The sequence below is a fragment of the Drosophila tropicalis genome, unplaced genomic scaffold, assembly GCF_018151085.1.
Source record: "Drosophila tropicalis isolate 14030-0801.00 unplaced genomic scaffold, ASM1815108v1 contig_859, whole genome shotgun sequence".
Lineage (NCBI taxonomy): Eukaryota > Metazoa > Arthropoda > Insecta > Diptera > Drosophilidae > Drosophila > Drosophila tropicalis.
The window spans coordinates 8937626-8960789 of NW_027173353.1; the positions used below are offsets into that span (position 1 = coordinate 8937626).

General features: G+C 36.6%; 1 protein-coding gene and 2 long non-coding RNA genes across 4 annotated transcripts; 2 read left to right on the plus strand and 1 right to left on the minus strand.

Annotated features, from left to right (window-relative positions):
• The first annotated feature begins 1824 nt into the window (after window positions 1-1824).
• LOC137582739 (uncharacterized) lies at window positions 1825-21012 on the plus strand. 2 transcript variants are annotated; one of them, XR_011033311.1, is made up of 5 exons: window positions 1825-1958; window positions 5152-5215; window positions 5266-5369; window positions 19467-20536; window positions 20593-21012. It is a non-coding gene; the product is annotated as an uncharacterized lncRNA (long non-coding RNA). The 2 variants fall into 2 exon arrangements; XR_011033312.1 differs by lacking the exons at window positions 5152-5215; window positions 5266-5369 and having other exon boundaries at window positions 1922-1958.
• LOC137583075 (uncharacterized) lies at window positions 11505-14890 on the minus strand. The gene is made up of 3 exons (XR_011033351.1): window positions 14781-14890; window positions 11704-12267; window positions 11505-11645 (listed from the first exon to the last, which is right to left on the minus strand). It is a non-coding gene; the product is annotated as an uncharacterized lncRNA (long non-coding RNA).
• On the plus strand, window positions 15209-16294 carry LOC137581938 (V-type proton ATPase 16 kDa proteolipid subunit c-like). The gene is given in 1 exon segment (XM_068296354.1): window positions 15209-16294. A coding segment is annotated over 1 exon segment (480 nt). The 5' UTR covers window positions 15209-15389; the 3' UTR covers window positions 15870-16294.
• Window positions 21013-23164: the final 2152 nt, after the last annotated feature.

Consider the following 23164-nt stretch of genomic DNA (forward strand, 5'->3'; position numbering starts at 1 on the left):
AATCATGGGAAATAACGAAGACATTGACCAAAGTCACAGTTTTCCACCGATCGTTCCTATGGGAGCTATATGATATAGTCACCCGATCTTTATCAAATTCGACACAGTCATTAACAGATATATTAAATTAAGAAATGTTTAATTTGAAAACAATCACGTTAAAAGTAACGAAGTTATTTACAAAAGTCACTGTTTTCGCCCGATCGTTCCTATGGGAGCTATATGATATAGTCACCCGATCTTTATCAAATTCGGCACAGTCATTAACAGATATACTAAACTGACAAATGTTTAATTTGAAAGCAATCGCGGTAAAAGTAACGAAGTTATTTACAAAAGTCACTGTTTTCGACCGATCGTTCCTATGGGAGCTATATGATATAGTCATCCGATCTTGATCAAATTTGGCACAGTCGTTTATAAGCGTAATAAACTCTCTAATATTAAGTTTCACGATAATAGCATAGAAAATAACGAAGTTATTGAGAAAAGTCACTGTTCGTGACTTTGGGGTTTGTATGGGAGCTATATGATATAGTGGTCCGATCCGGCTGAATCCGAGATATACAACGCCTGCAGTATATACAAGCCTACGTGCAAAATTTCAGCTCTGTAGCTCTTACGGTCTAGGAGGAGTTTGCGTTGATCCAGACGGACGGACGGACGGACGGACATGGCTAGTTGAACTCGTCTCGTCGTGCTGATCAAGAATATATATACTTTGTATGGTCGGAGATTCTTCGTTCTATGCGTTGCACACTTCTGACCAAAATTAATATACCCTTTTTGCAAGGGTATAAAAATAGAAATATATTTTAGCTTTTAAAACCAATTTATTTTTTTTTTTGTTCGGAAGTAAATATTAAAGAATTGTGGGAATTTGCTGCATATTATAAATTGTTTATTAGCTATACATATATGCAAAGAAGAACTAATTTTCTTACAGGATATTCTAAAATCTGTTAAAAAAATTGCACTATTTTTTTAAACTTTCTTTTGGGTGCCTATTTTTAAACCCCAGATCTCCAGATTTCACAAAATCTGGACGTGATAGACAAAAACCAAGTACGCAGTCAGAATCAGCGTACCTGAATGAATTAACAACACCTCTCAAGTTAACGTCAGCAAAAATCATGTCGGCCTGGTAAGCGAATCGTTAATGTTAGATGAGATAAGACCAGAGGGCCGGGGCTAACTTCGACCGCGTCAAAGTTTGTATACGCTTGCAACTTTTTTGTTAACTCTTTCCTTACCTATTAGCCATCAATCGCTAATGTTTGCGAAAGAATGGCCTACAATCATAGGAAATAACGAAGATATTGATCTTAGTCACTGTTTTCGACCGATCGTTCCTATGGGAGCTATATGATATAGTCGCCCGATCTTGATCAAATTTGGCACAGTAGTTTATAGGCGTAATAAACTCTCTAATATTAAATTTCACCGTAAAAGCACAGAAAATAACGAAGTTATTGCAAAAAGTTACTGTTCGTGACTTTGGGGTTTGTATGGGAGCTATATGATATAGTGGTCCGATCCGGCTGAATCCGAGATATACAACGCCTGCAGTATATACAAGCCCATGTGCAAAATTTCAGCTCTGTAGCTCTTACGGTCTAGGAGGAGTTTGCGTTGATCCAGACGGACGGACGGACATGGCTAGTTGAACTCGTCTCGTCGTGCTGATCAAGAATATATATACTTTGTATAGTCGAAGATGGTTCGTTCTATGCGTTGCACACTTCTGACCAAAATTAATATACCCTTTTTGCAAGGGTATAAAAATAGATAACGATTGCTAAAATTCGCACAGTCAACTTTGCAGTAAATTCGAAACGTTTTAAATGAAAAGTAACGTCTTAAAGTCTTTTACTTCTCCTAATGCGAATTTTCTGTTTATAAAATGTAGACTTTTGGAAATCTAAAACAAAAGGGACTAAATAAAATTCATGTTGAAGGTAATAAGTAATAAAGTAAGTTTTTTAAAGACGGACAATCATATTTTAACAAAAAGAAATTTCAAAACCATTAGCCGAATGTTTTTATTTTTTGATAGTACACTTTATTAACAATGTTTGTGCAAAGTTTCGTAGAAAAATATTGAATAGTTTTTAAGGCGTGGCTGTTTCTGTTTTTTTGGAAGAGCCTTGCTGTGATAATTCCCCAGGTCGAACAGGTCAATTGAAACCATAAAAGAAAACAAATTTCCTTAGTTTTGTGTATTTTCTTGTGCTTGAACGATAGTTTATATATATATATATTTTTTGAAAATAAAAAAGTTATTTAACCCCTTAAAGTGGAAAAACGTTTTAAAGAGTTTCTTTAAGGTCTAATGTTTGCGAAACGGCTTACATAGGAAAAAATTTTCGACCGATCGTTCCTATGGGAGCTATATGATATAGTCACCCCATCTTGATCAAAATTGGGAGAGTCGTTAATAAGTGAAATAAGCTTACCAACATGAAACATTACGACAATAGCTCTGAAAATAACGAAGTTATTAAGAAAAGTTACTGTTTGTGACTTTGCCGTTTGAATGGGAGCTTTATGATAATTTGTCCTATCCGACTGAATCCGAGATATACAAACTGCTCTGTAGCTCTTACTGTCTAGGAGGAGTTTGAGCTGATTCAGTCGGACGGACGGACATGGCTATTTGAACTCGTCTCGTCGTGGTGATCAAGAATATATAGAATATAGATTAAGTGAAACAAGAACTCTTAAAAGTCTCGCATTTATTAAATTAAGCATAGGATTTGCCTAATCCCAACCTTGTTCTATTGTGGACCCAAAGGTTTAGCAATAATAATTTTTTCAAATTTTGACCTTCAAAATGTAAAAGTTTCTATCTGTGCGAATTTTCAGCGAAATTCCAGATTGCATTTCTGCTTATTATTAGATTATAAAGTGCTACTTATTATGATTAACACAAAAGTAATAAAAACAGTTATAATTTTGATAAGATTAGGGGGCGATTTCAAAATATTATAAAATGAATATTCTTTGTTCTTATGTTTATACTTGTCTAGACATGTGTACTTTTCGAAGAAGTTGCTCATTTAGACAAGTGTAAAGATAAGAAGTATAACATCTTTAATCAAAGATTCTAGCAAAAATATCAAAGAAGCTAAATTCGGCTATGCCGAAGTTTATATACCCTTGCAGTCCTTGACAATAAAAATTTTACATGTTTACATAGTAGACAGCAAGCAGCGCTGTCGGCAGAGCAGAGATTATTATATTGACTGTAACTTGTGTTATATTTATCCGATCAGATTCAAATTTTATCTGGAATCTGGGGATCTGAAATTTGGGTTTTAATATTCAATATTATCACATATGTAAATTTCATAGCAAAACTCAAGTTTTTATGAAAATGTGATATAGTGGTCCGATCCTGACAAGTTTCATACTTGATCTGCTCCAGATAATGAAAAGAAAAAATTCAGCCCGATAGCTTTCAAGATGGCCGAGTAAAACGCATACGCACGGACGGACAGGCGGACATGGCTGTATCGACTCAGCTTCTCATGCTGATCAAGAATATATATACTTTATGGGGTCGGAAGTGTTTCCTTCTGTGCGTTACAAACATCTGACCAATTTTATAATACCCTCTGCAAGGGTATAAATACCAAAAAAATCTTTACTATGTTACTGGGGAATCGAAACGAATCAGATCTGAAACGTCAAGCGCACTAATGTGTAAAATTTCAAAATGAGGTTTTATACAACATATGTACTTCCGTTTTGTGATACGATTAGGCAACATAACTATTAAGATTAAATACATATTAAGTATATTAAGTGCTCGACTTATCAATATTAATACATACATACGTACATACATACATACATACATACATACATACAGTGGCGGACACGAATTTAAGACTTTTTTTTTTTTTTTTTTTTTAATTCTGATTTTCTCGGTTGCTAAATAACTTTATGGAATAATTTCTTCTGTAATTTGTGTTCAGATTACGAACCGTAAGAATGGTCTTCATAGTTTAATCCGTTTTTTTTTTTGAACAAAGAAAAGTCTGTTTTTTGGGGGCATATATTTAAGACGTTTTTTTCAAAATCTTTAATATTAAAGAGAGAAATCTTCGAAGAAGTTGTAGATCTAGCCAAACTAAGATAAACTGCATACAATAATTTTTGAATTTAGCCCCAACTTTCGATTTGGAGCCAATTGAAAATCTGAATTTTGTATGGAAATTTTTGGTTCTTTGGGCGAGGCTATTTTACAATACAAGTTTGTACTAAAGTACTTTTTTCCTTGAACTACGAAAGAAAGTGGATTGAATTTCCCGTCGAATGACATATTTTTCATTAAAATCGGATAAAAATTAGATGAACACAATAACCAACAAATTACAGAAGAAATTATTCCATTAAGTTTTTTAGGAGCCGAAAAAATCAAAAAAAAAAAAAAAAAAACGTCTTAAATTCGTGTCCGCCACTGTACATATGGACAATGCATTGTGGGACACATTTTTTTTTTTTGGCATAAACTCTAATTTGACATCAGTAGGATTAAAATAGATTTTTTTCCATATTTTTGCAACCGGATTACGGTTTTATCCTTATTTCTTGAAGACTTTAAAATATTGTCATGAGAACTTGGAAAAAAGGGTTAATAACAGGCGTTCAAGAGCGGTCTAGAGTAAATATTTGAATAATTACTTTTACTTATTGAAATCCATAAGACCTTAAGATGACAATTCGTAATCCGTAACATCGATAGTTTGATTCGAAATAAAATTGAATATCAATATATATATTTGAAATACATTTCCCTTTATTTTAAATTTTGTCGACAATAATTTCATCCATTGATCATGTATACATTTTCGATCTATTAAGTAAATTCTCAATATATTTTACTTTATGCTATAGAAAAAACAAAATCTGTCTCATTGTTACATACATATATGTATGTACGCATTTAATCTCAAAATAGTATGTAGTATATACATACATACATATGTACATACATATATGTTTTAGAAACGCGATAATGAGCCATAAATGTCATATTTAAATATACAAAAGCTTGGTGCTAAGGAATTTCATCTTAGAAATGATTTGGAAAGCAATGAGTCTATAAAGAATTAAAATAAAATAATTTAAAAAATACTTCCACAGTTCCATTGATGGGTACAAACTGGAATGGTTGATCTTTGCATCATTCAAGTGCAGTTTTCATGTGGTAAGAAATACATTTCTTGAAATTTCATACACTTAAAGTCTCTTCTCAAGATGCCGCATAAAGATCTCTGAAGAGAATGTAAATGTTTATATTGAATAGCAGAATAAACTGGAATGTTGGATGTCTGTCTCAGGAATACTTTAGGATCGTTTTGGTAAGAAATATACTTTAAAACCCCAATATTGGGATTGGGACAGATCAACTTCATTTCTCCATTTTCCCTATTTGAATTTTTCAAGTTTTATTTATATTTCTGGTGTTTTGCTACACTCTAACCTAACTTTTTAGATTTAACCATCTGTTATGTATTCTTAAATTGTTTCCAAAATTAGGATCGTAAGAATTAGTATAAAAAATTGGTGTAGCTTCCAATAATCTGCAGTGCAATGCAATATTTTCTTCCATTAATTCAGAATTCTTTGAAGATTTTTTAATATTTTTTACTCAAAAGATTCAACAAAAAAGAGAAAGCCAATATTTACATATTGATCTTGTTTACAAAAGGGAAACCCAGTCGACGCAGAATAGCCAAAATTTTGGTCCAGAAAAGGAATTTCGAAAAAAACGCGCTCTAAATTTGTAGTTTGCCGCACATGGCAATACCCTTGGCTCGACATTTTCAATACTTGCAAAATATTTCCTTAAATCTAAAAGGAAATATACATTTTTTTCTTCATATCCTCTTAGTGCTAATGAATTTGTGGACTCCAGGTTCAAAAACCATTCAATTCTTAAATGAAGAAAATTAAAGTCCAATGTTTTGGTTTTTGCGAGATATATGTATATATTAGTGATTTATATTTTTATTTCTAGTCTGATGGTAAAAATAAATTAAATTTTAGTACTTTTTTTTTTTTTAGATATTAGATGATAGATATATTTATGTGCTTGGGTTTTTTATTGCCTAATTAAGATCAAGTATGACAAGAATGGAAATCCATCCATACAGCTGTGTTCACGAAAATAGCAGTGCCCTTAAGCTTTGACTTCAAAGTTGTTAAATCATATTAAAAAGACCATAATTGCACCAATATTTTTTACCATTTTGGACTGGACAAAAAGCCTCCATTTTCAGGATAGCAAAGAAAAAAGGGCATTTTGCGCTGTTCATTAAAATAGCAGCGACAACTAAGAATTAAAATCTGTCGTTTCAAAATTATTTGAAACTGCGAATTCCGGTCACCTTTGGTTCTTAGAACTTAATACTTAGTTGTGAACCACTTATTGGCAATATTCGCTTGGCACCTGCGCCGCACCGAATATCCTGCAAAGCTGAACTGGGATCTGCTGCCATGTTTCTTGAATAACTTCATAGTGTTAAGCTGTATTGGACGTTGGTTTTTTTTTTTTGTGACGCTTCTTTGAATGTTACGCCATACATTTTCAATGGGTTACCAATCCAGCGATTGAGCTGGTCCTGGCAGGACATTGATTCTTTCGAATTCAAAACAACTTTTTCGAGATTGCTCCTATGTTTTGAAATATTACCCACTTTGCAATTGGAAGATTCAAATGGAGTTTCATCTATTGTTCTATGAGTCTACGCCGACTAGTGACATCCATTACTGTCAGGATTAGATCATATTTGACTAAATTAGAAGATGCAAGCGGATTGGATCTGCTGTACCGTACAATGTGTCAGTCATCTGAAACCGTTTTTGACCGTTTTACGCCACGTCTTTCGGGTTTTTTTGTTAGCCTAGGTCAGCAGACACCATCTTTGATGAACATCCAACTAAATTTTGAATCCACCAAGTCTTCTCAGCATAGCAATGCGTTCCTCTTCCTACTTTCATGAACTTTTTAGCGTTAGTTGTCGCAAACAGTAGTAGAACACAATTATCTAATAAATTAAGCTTAATTCTGGCAGATATTTCCCCTTTTTATTTGCTTTTTTCGCAACTAAACGAAACACTGCTATTTTTGAGAACAGCCAAATTTGTGGGAATAAGCACAAAAATGTGAAAAACGACTTAAAAATTATTGAAATTAACGGAACTTTTTCGGTTTTCATATGCCTATATACCATTTAACAAAACCAAAGTCAGAAAACTGAATCTTTAAAAAGGAATATGTGAAAAATGTTTGAATCTTTGTTAGCGTGTACTGCACTATTTTCGTGAACACAGCTGTATGTTTTTGTTTACCTTCTAGACAAATTTTTCCAGTCCATTATCTAGTCCTTGTCGTAAATGCAGATCTTAGGACGAAATAATAAGTATAAAGGCAAGAAAAAGGACCGAATCAACAAATATTAGAATATAGATTCTTTGTTTCGAAATAGTGGAGTAGGCAAACGAGATATATACAAGAAGTGCGATCGCCAATACTAGAAGTGACATACCCCACGGAACTTTCGATTCGTTAGTCTTATTGTTAATTTGTCTGTGGCAAGATGGAACATTTGTAATTAACTTTAATTTAGAGGATCCACTATCCATGCACATCACTCGTTCTAGTTGTCCCTGCAAGAAAATTTCAAAATGTATTTTATGTTTCTAATATATTATTGATAAATACCTTCGCAATTCGCTCGTATATGAGGGCAATGAATGTCTCTTTGTTGCATTCGCATTTGAGGGGGTTCCCCTCCGATTTAATATGCTCCGCAATCTCACTAAGCAACGAACGAATGGATGTCAAATTGTTATAACTAACATCAAGATCCTTTAGTGTAGTCATCGTATTATTCGGCTTAATGGGCAATTCAGATAATTGATTGTGAGAAATGTTCAATCGATCAAGACGGAGAGTTACTTCATCGGGTATCTTTGTTATGTTGTTGTAGGACAAATCCAGATCAGTTAGATTGCTGAACATTAAAGAGATCAGAACTGCTGGAATTTCCGTAATATTATTGCGGGAAATATCTAGACTGTTCATATTGATCTGTTTCAAACAATCCCAATCGAAATTGTCGCCAATTCCAGAGCACTGTGCATGCAATCCGCCATTGGAGTTCAAGGATGTATAACAACCGCAGTCCTTCCCACCTGCGCTGCGTGATTTTAATGGGATAACAAAACTTAACGCTAGCAGCAATTCAAAACAAATTGAACCCATTGCCTTAAATGAAAATGAAAACAGTAACAAGATAAGGTAGTAGTTTACCAACAACGATATCCCATACTGATAATTACATATAGTAAAAACAATCTTAGAAATGGTGCGAATGCCTCTAAGTAAGGTGTATTGGCATTTTTAATGATCAGTCAAGATACATTGATTAGTAAGGATACAGACTGTATTTTGTCGATTTCTAATCCATTTCTACGAAAATTTATGAAATGTTGGTTTTTGAGGTTTATATGAATTACAGATTCTCAAGTTATTTGCGACAATTTTTAGCTACAGAGCTGACAATAGGCAGGGAAGTGTACCTCCTTACTTTTGACGCTACAAATGTCATAATATAATACCATTTACATCAGCTAGATGTATGCCTAATTTCATCACGAGTTTAAATCCACTTTGCCGGCAAACAAGGTCTATCTGATAAGAATATCAGGCACTGTTGGCCACAACAAACTTCAGACTCTTTGGAAAAACTGCAACAAGTCTAAGGTGATTCATGGGTCATGCAATTGCAAGATATAGGTACTCTCAAATTCAAGGTTGCAGTAAAAATTAAGTGAAAAGAAGTGCTTCGAAAAATAGGACCTTCTAGGCTAGCGATTCTCCTGAAAATGTCTTTGTTTTATAATTTGGAATCACTTACTAGTTTGAATTTCGCCATGATAGTGAATTTTTGTAGGTGTTGTAGCCGGGTGTTGATTGAGTGATTGAGGAGGGGTTGTGGAGGTCTTCGGGTGTAAAAGAAATATTTCCTGGTTGTAAAACACAAAAGTTTATTTTCGTAATACATATTTATATTAAATTATATTTATGTATATTTTTGTTTTTGCGCAATAACACAGTTTTCCAGAAAATCAGTTAAATGTGTTTATTTATTTAATATATATGTAGGTACTTACATATGTATATGTATAACAAGCTTCAAATCGAATAATCGAATAATCGACATCAGTAGTCGATTGTAAGCTTCGTAAAGTTGTTAACTACAAGGTGTAGTCGGGACTTAATTAGGGGGGCAGACAAGGCTTAACTAAATTTTCAAATACATCTTGAGCTGATTTCCTACAAATTTTAAAGCCCTAGATGGACAGCTGCCCTCCTCTGAGAGTATTGCAATCTTTATTATTCAAGATACTGTTCTGATGTTTTATTACACTGTCCCCCTGGATTTTGAATCTTCAATTGCCGTGCCATTAATCCATGAGATAAAAGACTTTTTTGCTACTTAGGCAAGTTTTGATCCTTTGGGTATCTAAAAGAAGATTTAAGTTCACAGGTCGAGAAAACGAACTTGTTGAATTCTTTTAAATGAAAACTCTTTCAGGTCTTGATACATCACTAGACTGCAGAGCTGCATGAATTGTTGACGCTTTATTATTTTGAAGGGGATCTAGTCCTCTAACAATAAGACTTAAGAGTGTCTCAAGGCACATATCAATACTTAAGGGGATAAGGTTTTAAAACAAATGTTGTGTGAAATGCTGTGTGAACATTTGAAGTAATCTAAATAAAACAGACAAAGATATAGCGCTTCAATTAATTGGCCTTCAGTGAAGCTGTTCGAGTATAAAAAACTTTAAGTAGATTTTCTGACGAATTTTCCAAGTCGGTGAGCACTCTAGCGGGAAAACCACTTGACCGAACATTTCCAAATTTCTTGACGAAGCGTTTTATTTATTTACAATTTAGTGAACACTTTGAAACCGTGCCAAAAATACAAAAAAATATCTAAAAAAGTCATTGCCAGCGTTTATATTTTAGGTTTAAAAAGCAATTTATTCATTTGTTCAGATAATCCTGTAACCCAGCATCACCGCAAACGCATTTTTTCACAGAGCCTCAGCAGATGCGCTGCCATGGATCGAAATATATATATATTACTGAAAATTTTACCATTGATACTTCAAATGTAAATAGTCATACAAGAAAGGATGCATATCCTTTGCCGCACATTAACGCCGCTCACACACTTTGTAGGTTAATGGATCAGGTTATGCCAGCTCACTTGAGAACTTGAGTATTCGTTTATCTTGATGATCTTCTTATTTTATCTGACGATTTCGATTCTCATATTTCTTTGCTACAAGTCGCTTATATTTACGTAAAGCAAATTCCCAAAAACTTACTAGTACCAACCAGTATCGACGGTTCGTCGACAACAATCCCTTTGACAGAACTTATGAAGAAAATCAAGTCCTTCAATTGGAACTCAGAGGCCAATAAAGCATTCAATATTCTTAAAACTAAGTCAACTTCAGCACATATTTTGAAACCCCCAGATTTTGTAAAACCATTTCTTCTTCTTTGCGATGCCCTTCGCATACATATCAGAAAAACTAACGAATGCACAGTGGAACTACTCCGTTAGAGAACTAGAATGTTTAGCTGTGATTAAAGGCATTAAAAAGTTAAGGACATTTATTTAAGGACAGGAATTTACAGTTATCACATATCATGCAGCATTGCAACGGTTGATGAGCTCGGTGGACAATTAAGTTGCAAGGATTTTCCTTTTCCATAACACATCGAAATGGTACATGATACCATGTCTCGGTTATCGGAGCCGACTGTGAGTGAATTACAAGAATAGATCACTAATATCTTCACAAAAAATGTTTGAAAATGTGATTTTTCTTTATAAAATAATTATAACTGAATATTTTCTTAATCTTTTAGGAAATTATTTAATGTTTAAATATTTAATTTGTCTATTCCCAACTGAAATAAATTTTCAAAACAGTATTAGTTTTTATTGTTAGTTATACTTTATGACAATCGATAAAATCTCACGAGCATTAGAAAGTAAAGATAAACTTTGGAATGAAAATTAATTATAATTTTCACAATTGCACAATTGTATAAAAAATATAAAAGTTGTAAATATTAATTTGATACGTGGACTGATTCAATAAAGGTTAGTTATAAAAATACAAAGGATATCAGACTTGTTATAAAATCTTTTTTGAAAATCACAAGGTATAATATTAGGTAAGGTAAGGTAATACCCCAAGACCTTTTAGTATGGTTATAGTTGCCTCTGAAATAATTTAAATTTAAAAAGTATAGCCATTCGCCATTGCAAACACTACATACTTAGATGAGGTACTTTCTCTCGAAAAGAAACCAAATTAATATATATACATAATCCTACGACAGTAAAGATACATAGTACGAGCAAAAACAAAAAAATACCACTAATAAAATTACTATACCAAGTACTTGCATTATTATACCCCACTAAATTGTTTGGTTTCTTAGTCTTATTATTTATGTGTCTTTGACAAGATGGAACGTTTGTAATTGATTTGAATTTAGAGGATCCACTTTCCATGCACATCACTCGTTCTAGTTGTCCCTGCAAAACAAAAGTAAAAATTTATTTTATATTTCTATGAAACAAAATTAATACATACATTTGCTTCTCTCTCGTATATGGCAGTAGCTATGTCGGCGTTGCATTGGCATATCATTGGATTTCCCTCCGATTTAATGTGTTTGGCGCAGTCAGTATTTAACGTGTCAATGAATGTCAAATTATTATTCCCAACATCAAGATCTTCTAAAGTAATCCTTGAACTATTCGCCACTTTGGGCAAAAAGCTTATTGAATTGTCAGCTACGTCTAATACTTTATAGCGGTAGCAAAATACGAGGGGTATGTACTCAATACGGTTGTTGGATGCATATATATACTTAAGACGTTTGAAATAATACGGAGAGCTGAACTGGGGTGGGAATTTTTCAAGATCGGTATATGATATGTCTAAACTGCACACTTGGTCTGACTTCCCCAGACCAATCCAATCCAATCCTTTATTGCCAAAGCAGTCAAAATGCATGCAGTTTTTAGAAATCCTATGCTTATAGCAATCAAATTCCTTGTAAACCAAACTTCTCGATTGTGGGTAAGCACGACCTTTGTAAAAAAGGATGCAAAGAAGTAGGATAGTTTTGAGAGCATTTCCTTCATCCATTTCCTATTTTAACAAAATAAACATGAGAAATATATTTTGTACAATTAATTTAGTATATAAAACATGAAATGCATATTACAATTTGAAAATAATAATTTATGAAAGTGTGTGTGGTTCAGTTACTCAGATTAAAATCACTGAGAAAACTGAAAATAATATAAATAGTTCAGAAAAAGCCGCCCTAGCTAAGATAAATGGAATATTTCCTACCCAACGACTTCAGTTTCTTACAACTTTAGTTGATGACTTGCTCGACATGGGTATATCGAATTCGGATGTTCATACTGATCCACACTTTGTAAGTACCCTCTGTAGTCCGTCTCTGGTCAAAATGGCAGGTCAAGTGGGTGACTTCTTTTCAAAGGTCTGCATGTTGTTTTTTAGCAGTTTTAGGGCCTGTGCATTATCATGGGTTTCTAGCCTACCTTCTGATTTCTCACTTGACGGGATGTTAAGGTCTCTGTGGATGACTAACATACGCATGTAAGGAGGCGCTTTAACAATTTTCCTAGAAGCTTGTTCTCGAATCGCTGCAGAATTTCAAAGTTTGAGTTAGATGCTGTGCCCCAGAGATGTATGCTATACGTCCATACAGGCTTCAAAATGGCCTTGTAGACCAGCAAGTTGTTGCAGCTCAGATCTCCTGACGAGTAACCCCTGATCTTGGACAATTTAAAGTTTAGCTGAGTTCTTTTGACCTTTACAGGTTAAACGCCTGTCAAGGGTAAGGCATAGGTACTTCACTATATCCACACTCGGGAGAAGCGTCCCATTAAGGCTGACTGAGAGGCAGTTGCGCCTGCAAGTGGTGAAAGTCATATGTGGCAGTATTGTGTGCATAAGTGGCAACCAGAAGCTGCTCATGCTGCAGGACAGGCAGGTCGGCCGTTTATAAGGTACAAAGGAAGGGGCCTGGTATGATTTTTAGATCCTGTATTGCGGAGCTGGTCGAAAACCTACTTGATGTCTAGGAAGACTTTAAAGGTGTACTGTTTATCTTCAAAAGAGCAGAGCACCCAATAATCTAGAGAGAACTATTTCATACACGTTAGAAAAAATTGCTAACAAACTAATTGGACGGTACGAGGCTAGGTCATGCTCTTTTTTTCGAGGTTTCGATGTTATTATAATCTCTGCGAACTTCCATTGGGTTGGAAAGTGACAAAGATTAAAGATTCTGGTAAACAAGTTGGCAAGTAGCTGGATAACTCTTGGTAAAAGACACTTTATGGCTTTCGGTCGTGCGTAGGCAGCCGATCTTTGATCTGAACTCCTCAGCCGTGACTCGGCTAATGGGAAGAGCCTCGAGGAAGGATCGAGGTTTTTCTCACTGTCGGCCTTTTAAGGTATTTGGTGGTTTGCCAGAGACTGTGTTAGGGCTAACTTTTCCACAGTCTCGTGGTTGTCCTCTCCACTCTTTAGGTAGGTGTTGGGTTAAGTAATCTCGTCAAGCATCGTTTGCAAATGGTTTATGTTGGAGTTCTTTCTGATTAGCCTAGTGGTGCGCTTCATCGTCTCCCAGATCTTCACCGAACTGTGATCCGAGTGTAGATCTAAATCGGCTTCTGTGTAGACGCAGCTACCATTGATTCCTCTGGTTATGGCCAGACGAGGGGTTGGTCAGGTTAAGCGTGTTGATGTAGCATAGAAGATCTAGTCCCTTATTTATTCTAGAACCCCACCCAATTATAGTTAGCATTAAGGCCAGAAACCTTGATGTCTGGCCTGACTGGTCGGTAAGATTGGTCTCCGATATTAACATAATGTCCACATTGTACCTAAATGTATATATGTGTGTCAAGATACCGATTTGTTGGATATATTTATTACAGCTTAAATTCTAATCGAAATAATACCAATTATATATACATATGTACATATATTGTGTTCTTCCAAAGACATCCGATCGTCACCGCTTCCCTTTACGTTCTCTCTCTATGCTCTCTCTCTGTATGCACTTTATTTATGCTCTCTGTCTCTGTATGCGCTCTATCATTCTTGACATGTGTGTATGTATAGTTATTTTTTAACTTTTTCGTTCGAACGTTGGTAATGTATAACGTATACGCTCCGCTGCCACCTAATGATTGTCATATATGTTGGGTTTGAATTATGGACGACACTGAAATAGAACGTCAGTGTGACTTTTGGGGCTTAATCAGTTAGGTAACATTAAACATCATAGTATCGCTTCTTCGTATTTGACAGGATCCAATTTGTTTCGATACGAGCCGGGGGAAATGTTGGGTTAGGATCTAAGAGCTAAGGTGTGACAGAGTTATATTGGACACTACAGGTTTGCTGAGCATTGATGCTATCAGAGGCAGAAGCCTTAGTATCAGAATAAGGGAAAGGATTCACTTCTCACTAACACTAACACTGACTTGATCAAGAGAGAAACCCCAATCGCAACCCGGCTAAAATTAGTTTAATTCCCGACCCGACATAATGTACATACATATGTATATATGTATGTACATATGTATATAAAATTATGTACAATGCTTCTTACTTACCTTAACTTATTTACTGTAAAATTAATTTATATTACAAAAAAAAAATATGTATCTAAAATTGGGATGTATGCTGGTGTGCGTGTTAATAACTCGAGTAATACTAGCAATGGTGATTCACATTGAAAACCAAGTCACGCCCGATGTGACCATATTAAATAAAAAAGATGATATGATTTATATTGGGTTAGCAGCACTAAATTCCGTTTTCGATATGTTTTCGATTGCCGTTATCAATGCGGTAGCGGTAAATTGAAAAAAGATTGGCAGCGCTTACTTTAGAATTTAAGCTTGATATTGGAGGAAAAAAATGAATATCAATGTAAAAAAGTGGAAATTTTAACAAGTGACACCGACGAAGAAGCAAATGTAACTCCAACCAAGAAAAGGAAAGTGCACTACGACGTGAAGTACTCACTCCTGGTTGACGAAAAGCAGTAAGGGTAATCAGTGCCATATTACCCACCCGCAAGCGAAGCGTGCTTTTAAGTCGCCACAGCAGCAGCAGCAGCGCCTGTAGAAATACCCGATAAGAAGGCCAGCCCACAGAGCAAATTGCTTTAAATTAAATTTCTAATCACCCCCTCCAAACACAAACAAAACAAAAGCAAAATGTCTTCGGAAGTGAGCAGCGACAACCCAATCTACGGCCCCTTCTTCGGTGTTATGGGAGCAGCGTCCGCTATTATCTTTTCAGCTCTGGGCGCCGCTTATGGCACTGCCAAGTCTGGTACTGGTATTGCTGCCATGTCAGTGATGCGTCCTTAACTGATCATGAAATCCATCATTCCTGTGGTCATGGCGGGTATCATTGCCATTTACGGTCTGGTCGTGGCCGTGCTGATTGCCGGTGCGCTGGAAGAGCCCTCAAAGTGCACCCTATACAAGGGTTTCATTCATTTGGGTGCCGGTTTGGCGGTGGGCTTTTCTGGCCTGGCAGCCTGTTTTGCGATCGGTATCGTTGGTGATGCCAGTGTGCGTGGTACAGCACAGCAGCCAAGACTGTTTGTCGGTATGATTCTGATTCTCATTTTCGCTAAAGTGTTGGGTCTATACGGTTTGATTATGGCCATTTATCTGTACACGAAATAAATCAATCAACCAACAACAAATCAAGACAACAAACACACAAAAAGAACCAGAACCAATAGACAAACAACAACAACATGCCCAGCAATCAAATATAAGCAGCAAGCCAATAACATCGCCAACAACAACAACAATAATAAAGCAAACGCGCAAGTAAGAACCACCGCAAGATAAGGAGAAAATGCGCATGCGCGGTTTCAACTCTGGCATAAGCGATTGTGTATATAGCAAAGATCAGATTTAATAGCAAAAACCACTAATTATTATTCTCCTTCAATTGCTGGTGCGCCTCTGGTTAAGTTTAGTTTATCATTAGTTTTCCGTTCAAAACATGAAAAATATCAACAACAGCAAGGAAACACAATAACAACAACAAAACAAATCTATCTTAAAAGATTTAAACAATTTTTGCAGTTAAGTTCATAAAGTTGTAATTTTATCAAATCTTTTTCTCTTTTTACTTTTATTATTTTTTTGCGCTGCATAATTTTTGTGTGCTCTTTCTTATTTGTTTTTTCCATTATTATTATTAAATAATGTTTAGTGTATATGTAAAATTCGTTAAACAAAACAAAACACAAAAAAAAACCAACAAAAAAAAACAACTGTAAAGAAATCAATTGTCGAAAGAAAACTTTGTAAAAAAAAAAACAAACAAATTTAGCAAAAATGGGCCAAAAACAACAACAACTGCGAAAAAAATTGTTAAACAATTAAATGAATATCCCCCAAAACCCCTTTCACAACTCATTTCGAAAAGAAAACTTGGCCAAAAAAACAGCTGTTGGGTGGAAGTTCACTACAGCAAAGTTGCGGGCCAAACAACGTGAAATGAAAACGGGTTTAGTTGAATTGTTTAACAGCGAAGAAGGAAAATTACTTGGCAATACTTCAACCAACAACTGCAACAACAACAACTACATGCAATCATACAAACACACCAACACACACACACACACACACAGGCAGGCATTTTCAGCATTAATTGAGAGGGCCCAATTCTCGCAGAACTCGGCTGGCGTGATGGCAGATCAGCTCTATAGCAACCTGGACGAAGCCTGCAGTGCCAGCATGACGCAAATAAAGAATTACAGAAAACATCATCAACCTGTATTCTGGTGGAGCAGCGACATTGGTGACATTCGCCGGAAATGTATCGCAGCAAGGCGGCGCTATACAAGAGCGAGAAGAAGGCCGGATGGCTTATGGACACAGTTTCATGAAGAGTATAGTGTGGCCAGGAAAACTTTGAAGCTGGCAATCGCACGCTCAAAACGGGAAGCTTTTCTGAGACTTTGCGACTCAGCAGACCGTGACCCCTGGGGACGGGCATATAAAATCGTAGTTAAACGCATTTACAGCAACAAAAAGACTGCACCGCTTGAATACGAGGAGGCAGCCAAAGTAGTAGACCACCTATTTCCGACCAGGATTGTAACGCTATCTCATAGATGCCCAGTTCCGGTCGAACATTACGAAATTGAACCAGTAACATGCGACGAAGTTCTCGCTATTGCCAGGTGTCTCGAGCCGAACAAGGCCCCAGGCCCGGATTCTATTCCTAATCGCGCATTAAAGCTGGCGATGGTACTACGCCCCGACCCATTTGCTAAAACATACTCGCAATGCCTGCGTGAAGGAGTGTTTCCCAGAAGGTGGAAATCTCAAAACCTAGTGCTAATTCCAAAGCCAGGGAAACCTACAGAGCAGGCATCGTCTTATAGACCGATTTGTCTAGTCGACTCCATGGGTAAGGTACTAGAGAAACTTATATATAATAGGCTGAATGACGCGATTCATGCTGGAGGCGATCTATCCCCAAATCAATATGGATTTCGGAAGGCGCGTTCTACCACTGATGCAATAAATAAAGTCGCAAATATTGCCTCGAACGCTATAGATGGCGTCCGGTGGAAGGGAGGTAACAAGGAATATTGCCTAGTGGTAACCCTGGACATCAAAAATGCATTTAACTCCGCAGACTGGGGAGGCATTCTAGATTCCATAAGCCACTTCAGAGTACCTGCATACCTTCAAGCCATTATTTGGAGCTATTTCGCGGATAGGCAATTGCGATATGCCACCTCAACAGGACCAGAAGTACGCAGTGTGTCCGCAGGAGTCCCCCAGGGGTCAGTCTTGGGTCCTCTGTTATGGAACACTATGTACGACGGACTTCTAAGGCTCAGCATGCCCCAACGGTGCGAAGTTGTGGGATATGCAGACGACGTCGCACTAGTGGTTGTTTAAAAAGAGCTGCATAACGTCGAAGAAGCTGCAAACACGGCATTGACCCGAATTACAGAGTGGTTGAGCTCAGTAAGCTTGACTTTGGCTGCCCACAAGACCGAGGCGGTGCTTATTTCCAGCAGGAAAAGGGTCGAAATTGCGAAAATTCAGGTAGAAGGTACTACCATCGAATCAAAACGAGCCATACGATACCTCGGCGTATGGATAGATACACGGCTATCATTCCGAGAGCACCTCACACACCTCCAGCTTAAGGCTTCAGAATCGATGCGGGCTCTCTCTCGCATCATGTTAAACACGAGAGGACCCAAACAGGAGAGACGCGTGTTATTGATGAGCGTGACCAGATCAATTATATTATATGCAGCACCAATATGGGCGCACGCCATGACCGTTGCGAGCTATAGCATAGGCATTAGATCAACATATCGCCTCTGCGCTTTACGAGTGTGCAGCGCATTCCGTACAGTCTCGGATGATGCGGCATTAGTAATAGCAGGAATGGCGCCAATTGATCTGCTTGTGAAGGAACAGGCAACCGTCGCAAATGAAGTGGCTAGAGGAATAACTAAAAATGACGCTCGGGTGGCGGCCAAAAACGAAACCCAAACACTTTGGCAATCTCGCTGGGACCAATCTGAGAAGGGAAGATGGACGCATCGCCTTATTCCCGACATTAGTCGATGGACATCAAGAAAGCATGGAGAGGTCAACTTTTACTTGACACAAGCCCTTAGTGGACATGGTTGTTTTCGACAATATTTACACAGGTTTGGCCACGAAGCGGAGCCAATATGCCCATGTGGAGAAGGACTCACTGAGGATGCAGAGCATGTGCTGTTCACCTGTAGCCTCTTTGCCAGAGAACGGCAAAATTTAACAACAAATATCGGCAATTCATTATGCGTGGGAAACTTCACAGATCAAATGATGGCAAGTCCAAGCAATTGGAACGCCATCAACGCTTTTGTAGGCATAGTTATGCGCAGCCTGCGTGTAGCTGAACGCCAAAGATCGGGCGCACTCTAAACTCTGCCAAAACCTTTGCGAAGCACTGCCTCTACGCCGTTCCACAAAGGACAGCAGATTTAAAGTCTATCCCAATTATATATGTTTCAATTATATGTTTCTTTTGTTCGTTCTTTTTGTTAAGGTTTGTTAAACAATGCAATGTATATAGTATAAACTGAGATAATAAATGGAAATAAAAAAAAAAAAAAAAAAACACACACAAACACATATGTCTATTTCCTTTAACAAATTGTTTTGCGGATAATTTACTAAAAAGTGTTTTATGTTGATTTTTATATGTTATTTTAATCAGTTTTATTGTTATTATTTTACTTTTAGGCATTGATCAACCAACTATACTTTTTATATTGCCTGAGGCGTCAAGATTAAATGTGCTGAAATAAAGATGGCTTTCTTTTTGGCGAAAAACAATCTTCCCTGTGTCATGCAATCTGTTGCTAGCGATTCCAAAGTCGTACATTCATTAAAATTTGGACGGACAAACGCTCAAACTATAATAACATCGGTAACTGGACAATTGGCAGAGGACGAGTTAATAGAACGGCTAATATCGAATAAGTTATCGCTTATTGTCGATGAAAGTACAGGCAGATCTACAACGATTTCGCTTTTATTGCAATAATGGCAGTGAAATTTAAAATACAAGACACCTTTTTAGAGGCTTATTGCAGTCACTGACAGCTCTGCCACGGCATTGCAGAGAATGTCAAAAAAAAGTGAAAGGATTTGCAAGACGTATCGGAGACTATAAGAAGTTTCAGTCTTTCGTTAATGTGAAACCACACAAACTTTTACATATCCCACAAACAAGGTGGCTATCTCTGCTTCAAGTAGTTGAAAGACTGATAGAAAAACTTCCTGCGTTAAAACTTTACTTTCAAGGAGCTGCATTGAATGACCAGTTATAATCTGCAGAGCCGATTCTCCAAATGTGAAATTTGTGCTGCCCTATTTCAACAATTTAAACAAGGAAATGCAGTCAGAAAGTCCAAAATTGTATTTGTTCTACGAAAATGTTCTTGAAGTTGACAAGACAATAGTTAAGTGCTTTCTAAAATCTGAGTTTGTATTATTACCTGATGAAGAATTACCAAAGATTGATTTCGCTAACGATGAGAACCACTAGCCCTTAAAAAATATGTGTTTCAGAGGAAACTTTGCGGCTAGTTGACACAAAAACATAGTATGGAACGAGATGAAATCATCGAGATTCAAAACTCCTGTCTTCAATTTTATATTGAAAGTTTTAGGCAACCACAAAATCAGTTTTCCTCTGAGGATGTGGAGCAGAAAATGGAAGTTTACGCTTTTTAATCCAGTGACAATACTCAACAATAGTTTGAAAGCAAAGCTATCATCTTTTGCACATTGGGGACAAATGTTTCCAGGTACGTTTTGTATTGTCTTATTAACAGAATTTTCAATACGTTCTTATTATTTACAGGATTGTGTTCACCAGATATGACGGAGCCAGACAGCGAATGGCGACTTCTCCGGGACATGAGATTTCCCTTCAAAGAGGAGGAAGCGGTACCGCCAAGCGACTTTTGGCGTTATGTTTTACCGTAAAAAGAGAAATTTAACCCACAAGATGGGAAACAATCTTGACGGAGTTATCCCAAAATTTGCTTCTTTTGCCACATAGCAGGGCTAATGTTGATCGGAGACGGACACGGACACTTTAAAAGGATTCCTTCACACCAGAAGTGGATTAAAGCAAAACTTTGAGCCTTCTGATAAACACCTAAAGTATTTTAATCAAAACATGTATAAATTTTTGTAAAACATTTCCCTAAATTAATATGTATAATTTTAACAATGTAATTGGCTTTCTAAAAAGACAAATGAAATTAATAACAACGAAGTACAATACAGTTAATTTAAAAATTAAATGGTTTATTCCTTTTTTTAAGCTTAAAGAAAAGTACGCATATCAACGTATTTCAGCAAAATTGGGCCACGGAAAAACACGTGGCGCCCACCATCGATAGTTTGGCACCTCTAGTCCGATCCTAATGATTTTCATACTTTATCTTACCTGGGTTATAAGTAGCTTAAATAGCTTATATAGTTTCATCCCAATAGCTCTTAAGATGGCTGAGTAAAACACATACACATCGACGGAGGGACGGACATTGTGAGGAACATAATATGATAATAATGTCCCACACAACAAACAAACAATAAACATACCAACCAAAAAACATAGGCAAGCACAAGGATTCGAGCTGGCAACATGTTGCGAAGAATGATCGTTAGCAACAGCTGCAATTAGAACACGCAACATTACGATACGACACAACACGTTCGATCGGACCACATGTTTCCACCGACTTTATCAAAGTGAAATTTTTATATTGGCTTTATAAAATTATAATAAGTAGTAAACAATTGTATTGTCATAAATAAACCACTTCAAACCCCTATCATTACACTTCTAGGCTATCAAAAAATAATATATTTATTAAAGCATCAAAATTAAATAGAAAAGTATAATAGTCTAATAATAATTAATTTAATTATGAAATTACAAAAATAGTAAATAAAAGAATAATGAATTAAGCCAAAAAAATTATTGCGGACTATTCGAGTAAATCAAACACTGATTTTGGTAAAAATTTGTTTTTTTTTACTTGGTAATTTTCTTTGACCAGAAATCAGAGGATCAGAGGTCAAAAGCAACCTATTTATTGATTTGTGGCTTCCCGTGAAATTTTCCTTGTATAGTTTAGTCCAAGGGTGGCCACGGAAATTTAACTTGGGAGCCAGAGCATCAGCAGCAGAGGCTGAGCAGAGAAAAAGGTCACTTTTGCGAGTCGATGCACACAAAAATTTGTGTGTCTCGAGTATTATGACGGGTCATAAACGACCTTTTTGGGTCGAGCGAGCGATCGTCATCCAAATTTTAGGCAGAGGGACGGCCAAATCCCGAATTTCGCGGGGAGGGAGAAAAGGGTCGCGATTTCTTGCCTCAGCAGCTTCTTCTGAGAGCTCTCCAATAGATACTAATGCGTGCTTAATAATATCTGGCGCATGAATTAAAATTTTGTGAACCGAGGGAGGATATAGTACCAGGAATACTTAGTTGTTAGTTCTCGAGCAGTAGCTAGAGCCAATTCTCGAAACTGTTATTTCTTCCGGATAGCTTTTCTTATTTTCCTTCAAAATACTATCATAACAGGGTAAGAAGCTAATATCCAATTTATTATTAACAAAGCTTCTAATAAGCAGATACTGATGTTTTGTTAAATTTGCATCAGTTATAAGTGATATTGCTTCACACGTCTTTGCAGGATTGTCTACAAGCATTTCACAAATCATCAGCTGCGGATTCATAAAATTTTGCCATATCTGCAATCCGTCGCCGCGTAGTTTTTTCTGAGCACTTAAAAAGACTTAGTCTTGGACGACCTCAATTTTGCTGTAACGGTGATGATTGCAGATTTAATTAATTAATTCATTTTGAGCAAACCAATCAGCATTTTTTTCGAAAACTTTATATTTTATTCTGTGGCTTTTGGTCCACATTTCCCCAAACTACGAAGACAACACAGATAACAACAATACAGTAGTGTACGCGTACAGAGACAACACAATAGAATAACACAAATAACACAGAAAGTTGGAAAAAGTAGCAGCTGAAAAAAAGAACATAAACTAAGAAAATAATGAATAAAAAAAGCAAACAAGATTTATTTGATGGTGGGACGGGGATCACAACTGTGCAGCGGGAAGATGCGTGCGAGGCGGAGAGCGAAAGAACCAGACGGAGAGAGCTGCTGTACTCCAATCACAGTAGGGCATACGTGGGATACGTGGAATTGAGAGAAATTATGCAATATTATATGGAATCCAGCAATACAGGCACAGCACACCTACATTATGCATATCTCGGGAGAGGCCGACGACAAGCAGAGAAACGAAAAAAGCCAAAGCGATGGCTATGCTTGTCGAACGGGGGGTAGTGGGGGCTGTGTGCATACCAAGTCAAACAAATATCGTCGATCAAGTTCGAT